Source organism: Sebastes fasciatus, chromosome 7, assembly GCF_043250625.1.
Source record: "Sebastes fasciatus isolate fSebFas1 chromosome 7, fSebFas1.pri, whole genome shotgun sequence".
NCBI lineage: Eukaryota > Metazoa > Chordata > Actinopteri > Perciformes > Sebastidae > Sebastes > Sebastes fasciatus.
The window spans coordinates 7,639,629-7,645,570 of record NC_133801.1 but is presented as its reverse complement, the minus strand read 5'-3'; the positions used below and the strand labels follow the sequence as shown (position 1 = coordinate 7,645,570).

Below are 5,942 nucleotides of genomic sequence, written 5' to 3'. Positions count from 1 at the left end.
GAAGCAGGATATGTTAACAGTGTTGTCCGTTCTGAGCTACTGTAGAAACACTCCGTGGAGAGGGGACCTGCTCCAAAGAGCATAGAAGTGAAGAGACAAAACGCTGCTTTATATATTTATAATATTTTTGTTGTTCAACACAGGCCATTTCGGAAGAGACATTAATTATTACAATAGAAGAGAAATAATTTGTAGACGTTTTACTGGCGTTCGTTAGTCGCTCTCAGTCCAAAATGGCGAAAGCGTAGCTTTGCTGCTGGCCGCTGATGTTGCAATGAAACAAACAATTGACTTTCACTTCTTGGCCATATACAGTATGTTCTTTGCCCACTCCCTTTGTAGATATAAACGGCTCATTCTAAGGTAATGAAAACACAACCATTCTTATTTTCAGGTTATTACACACTAAAGAAAACGTACTTATTAATATTATATTCCATTCCTACCAATAGATCCCCCTAAATGTTACACACTGGTCCTTTAAAGGTGGCTGTTTAGTTGCTATTTGTAAGCCCTCCAGTTTGAGGATGTGGTATCACATTAAAGATCATCATGCAGTTTCCTCTGATGACACTAACCCACATCCTGACATCTGATAAGAGCTCGTAGGTTGCTCTCTCAGCGTCTTTCTTTCCGTCCAAAAAGTGACGCTGATCATTTTTTCAGATTAAAATCGACGGCATTTGTGCCACACTTTGATCGGTTCAAATTGAAGCAGTTGCTACTGTAGGTAATAAATGGACAGTTCAGTTCATAGATTTTTTTTTTAACGTTGACTAATAGAAGAAGAAACATACAGTAGAGTTCCTGTTTTAGAACATGTAAGAGAGGTACATGTGAAAAGATAGATTTAAAGTGGCTACATTCAACGTTTGTATGGATCATGTGTGATGAAATTTAGCAAAAAAGCAAAACCCACCGTGCACGGCCTGCTCAGCACCAAAGAGACAGAGTGGATCAGACCTATATCCCTCAAGTCAACACAGTGGTCAAGTAAATATAGCAACATTAGCCAGTCAATATAACTTGTATTGTGCAAATATGATGAAGCATACAATTTTTGGGGTTATTTGAGTTGTGTCATAGTGGGATTGCTTTTTGTATAGCGCATGAAAATCATAGTAGTGGTAGAAAATCAATTCAATTCTCAAGTAAATTTGAATCAACCTGTTTTTTACTAGTAACTTACACACAAACTACATAAATGTGAACTTTGTTTTATGCCATACATTGTGTAAAATATCACCACAAATGCTCATAAAAACATAAATCTGCATAAAACTCAACATGTCAATAAAATTATGTGCATGAAACTCCACATGTTACCCTAAAACTGAGTGAATTACTCACTAATCAACCATAAATGTCAATTATCTCTAAAATATTTAATTTAACTTAAAATATGTCATTTAAAATATGCAATTAAGGCTGTAGCAAGATATAACATTTTTAAATTGCACCAAAACTTAAAGGTCCCATATTGTGCTCATTTTCAGGTTCATATGTGTATTTCATGTTTCTACTAGAACTTGTTTACATGCTGTAAAAAAAAACTAAGGCTGTCAAAGTTAATGCGATAATAGAGCGTTAACGCAAATTTGTTTTAATGCCACTAATTTCTTTAACGCATTAACATAACTTGTTTTTAAGTTGTAGCGGGCTCCAAATATAACGCCCAAAACTTGTGCTCAATTTTGGCGAGGAAAAACTGGCATGGCCATTTTCAAAGGGGTCCCTTGACCTCTGACCTCAAGATATGTGACTGAAAATGGGTTCTCTGGGTACCCACGAGACTCCCTTTTACAGACATGCCCACTTTATGATTATTGTACATTTCCTGTCACTTTTTTAATCTGTCCTCCGAATCTGTCATTTGCAACTTTTAACCTCACTCCACGCAGATAAGGAGCAGAGGGAGGAAGTGATGTGTCATGCACTTATAGAGCGCAGCATTCAGTAAAGCACACAGACACATTGCTCTTCTCATCAGGTAGACATGAACAACACAATGGAAGATGGATTCGAGCCAAAGCCGGTTTATGCTGGGATCTATGGCTGTATTCTGGCACTGGGTCTGCCTCTCAATGCGTTTTCACTGTGGATTCTGCTGAGACACCACGGCCTCAAATCGCCCAGTGCCGTCTTCATGGTCAACCTGGCCATCTCTGACCTGCTGCTCGTCATCTCCTTACCCATGAGGGTCTACTTTTACGCCACGGGCACCTGGCCACTGAGCAAAGAGGCATGCATCTGGATAACAATGCTCTATCACAACAACATCCGCTCCAGCGCCATCTTCATCACCTTCATCAGCGTGGACCGGCTGCTGGCTGTGGTTTATCCTCTGAGGTCGCGCAATCTTCGAACCGCTTCTAACGCCTTGAAAGCTGTTGGACTCGCTTGGCTGTTTGTGGTGGTGATGAACATCCCAGAGACAGTTCAATTTTCAAGATTTTTAAAGAACCTCAATGGATCCACCTGTTTTGAATATCCCCAAAAGTTTCATCATGGATCAGTAAAGGCTTATCGTAAATCATTAGTGGTTTATCTTCAGTTGGTGTTAGTGCTCACCTTGCTGGCAGTCAACATCGTGTGCACCACTTTGGTGTCTTGGACTCTACGCAGACATCTGAATAACTCTGCAAGGGTCAATAACAAAGTGAATGTCATGCTAATTTTTGTCATGAACTTGGTTATGTTCACCATATGTTTCTTGCCGATGCCGATTGGTTTCTTAACAATTGGGACATCTCCGATTTTAATATGTCTTGCTACTGTGAATTGCTGTCTGGATCCACTGTTGTATTACTTCTCTCTGGATGCCTTCTGGAAGAAAAAAGAGGATACAGATCTTCCAAGAGAACAGTAGATAAAGGACCTGCTATTTTCTTGAGATGGCTTCAGATTTTCCATGTTTTCATTCTAATTTTCCTATTTTCCAGCAAAATCGTTTGTTTGGGTGTGTCATGCTCATTTTGGCTTGTTTGTGAAAGTTGTAGATCTCGTGATAGATGGGGAAATGCTCGGCTTGTAAATATACAGGTGTCATGCTTAATTCATGCTTAAAGGCTGTAACATGTCCATAAAGAGTACAAACAGTTTCAGGAGAAATGATGACTCTTTAAGAAATATTTTGACATTTTGCAAAATACTTTTATTTCCTTTCTTGCGGAGAGTTAGATGAGAAGATTGATACCACTCACATGTCTTTGTGACAATATGACAGAAACAGTTACTTAACCTATTGCTTGTATTTAGTACAAATATGACGCCGGTAAAACGTCCGCCTACAAAGTGCCGTACAAAAGTAAAACAAAATAATTTCTATTCCATTGACAAATTCTACCGAAATGGCCTGTGTTGAACAATAAAATATTATAAATATAATAAGTGTTTTCAGTCCAAAATGGCGGCAGAGGCTGTTTCGTCTCTTTGCTTCTATACTCTTTGTATATATTGTAGATTTAATAATAATAATAATAATAAATTAAACTTATATAGCGCTTTTAGAGAGAACTCAAAGACGCTTTACAATATCGGGGGAAACGGTGTGAGACAAACAGGAGACAGACGACACACACAGGTGCACTCTCATTCATACACACGGACAAATAGGTACGGGGAGGGGGGGCTAGGAGTAGGCAGAGGAGAAAAGGTGGGTTTTGAGGCGGGACTTGAATAGGGGGGGGGAATCAGACTGTCTAATGAGTTGTGGGAGGGAGTTCCAAAGCTTGGGAGCTGCCCTGGAGAATGCTGAGGGTGGGGTCAAGAATCACGCCAAGGTTGCGTGCCTGGGGGGAGGGGGAAACAGAGGTGCCATCGATGGTGAGTGTGAGGTTGTTGGTTTTGCTGAGGGTGGATTTGGAGCCGATGAGGAGGAGTTCTATTTTGTCACTGTTTAGGGTGGGTTGTGGGGGGTGTTGGGGCTGTGGTAGATCTGAGTGTCGTCGGCATAGCAGTGGAAGTCTAGGTTGAAATGGCGGAGGATGTGACCGAGGGGGAATATGTAGATAATGAAAAGGAGTGGACCGAGTACAGAGCCTTGGGGGACACCTTGTGTGACTGTGGATGTGGCAGAGGAGTTGTTGTGAAGGGAGATGAAATGAGAACGGTTGGTGAGGTAGGACTGGAGCCAGCTGAGATAGATTTGTGACTTCACAAATATACATAAATCCTGACAGGTTTTTTTCAAAGCAGTTTCTGAATACAGGCTGTTTGTATTTCTCTGTGGATTGAGAGTTTTGATACTTTCACAGTATTTATACAGCACTTAAACCTGCTTTATAATATAAAAGACGTGACATTACGAGACTTTTAAAGTAAATTTGTTTATTCGTTAATGTCACAGTGACCACAGTTCCTGAGTTGAGTCACTGACATTTCCTGTCACATTTTTTATGTGTCCTCCCAATCTGACATTTTCCACCTCTAACCTCACTCGACCCAGATAAAGAGCAGAGGGAGGAACTAATGTGTCGTGCACTTATAGAGCGCAGCATTCAGTAAAGCACACAGACACATTGCTCTTCTCATCAGGTAGACATGAACAACACAATGGAAGATGGATTCGAGCCAAAGCCGGTTTATGCTGTGATCCATGGCTGTATTCTGGCACTGGGTCTGCCTCTCAATGCGGTTTCACTGTGGATTCTGCTGATACACCACGGCCTCAAATCGCCCAGTGCCGTCTTCATGGTCAACCTGGCCATCTCTGACCTGCTGCTCATCATCTCCTTACCCATGAGGGTCTACTTTTACGCCACGGGCACCTGGCCACTGAGCAAAGAGGCATGCGTCTGGATAATATTGCTCTATTCCAACAACATCCGCTCCAGCGCCATCTTCATCACCTTCATCAGCGTGGACCGGCTGCTGGCTGTGGTTTATCCTCTGAGGTCGCGCCATCTTCGAACCGCTTCCAACGCCTTGAAAGCTGTTGGGCTCGTTTGGCTGTTTATCGTGGTGATGAACATCCCAGAGAGATTTGAATTTTCAAGATTTTTAAAGAACCTCAATGGATCCACCTGTTTTGAATATCCCCGTCATCCTCCCCGTCCACTTCATGATAAAATAGTAATGGCTTATTTTCAGTCTGCGTTAGTGCTCACCATGCTGGCAGTCAACATCGTGTGCACCACTTTGGTGTCTTGGACTCTACGCAGACATCTGAATAACTCTGCAAGGGTCAACAACAAAGTGAATGTCATGCTAATTTTTGTCATGAACTTGGTTACGTTCACCATATGTTTCTTGCCTTTGTCGATTGGTTTATTAACATTTGGGACATCTACGATAACACCTTTAGTATGTCTTGCTAATGTGAACTGCTGTCTGGATCCACTGTTGTATTACTTCTCTCTGGATGCCTTCTGGAAGAAAAAAGAGGATACAGATCTTCCAAGAGAACAGTAGATAAAGGACCTGCTATTTTCTTGAGATGGCTTCAGATTTTCCATGTTTTCATTCTAATTTTCCTATTTTCCAGCAAAATAGTTTGTTTGGGTGTGTCATGCTCATTTTGGCTTGTTTGTGAAAGTTGTAGATCTCGTGAGAGATGGGGAAACGCTAGGCTTGTAAATATTCAGGTGTCATGCTTAATTCATGCTTAAAGGCTGTAACATGTCCATAAAGAGTACAAACAGTTTCAGGAGAAATGATGACTCTTTAAGAAATATTGACATTTTGCAAAATACTTTTATTTCCTTTCTTGCAGAGAGTTAGATGAGAAGATTGATACCACTCACTCAGTAGTGCCCTGATATAAAACTAGAGCCTAGAGGCTTTTAAAGACAAGTTGGCAGAGGTGGAAATTTCACACAGACACCGTTTTAAAAGAAAGTTATTTAAATGAATGGTATAGTGGCACAGTTCAAGCCATCACATTGATTAAGAGATTTTGTACAAAAACAATAAAGGTGGTGCAGTAAAGCAAAATGTGTAAA

General features: G+C 40.9%; 2 protein-coding genes across 2 annotated transcripts; both read left to right on the top strand.

Moving 5' to 3' along the window:
• Nucleotides 1–1,996: 1,996 nt before the first annotated feature.
• On the top strand, nucleotides 1,997–2,869 carry LOC141770925 (lysophosphatidic acid receptor 6-like). Its single transcript, XM_074640776.1, has one exon. The coding sequence runs from the start codon at nucleotides 1,997–1,999 to the stop codon at nucleotides 2,867–2,869; it is 873 nt and encodes a 290-aa protein (XP_074496877.1).
• A 1,673-nt stretch (nucleotides 2,870–4,542) lies between these two features.
• Nucleotides 4,543–5,942, top strand: LOC141770924 (lysophosphatidic acid receptor 6-like). The gene has a single exon (XM_074640775.1). It carries the CDS (start codon nucleotides 4,543–4,545, stop codon nucleotides 5,410–5,412), a length of 870 nt encoding a protein of 289 aa, XP_074496876.1. The 3' UTR covers nucleotides 5,413–5,942.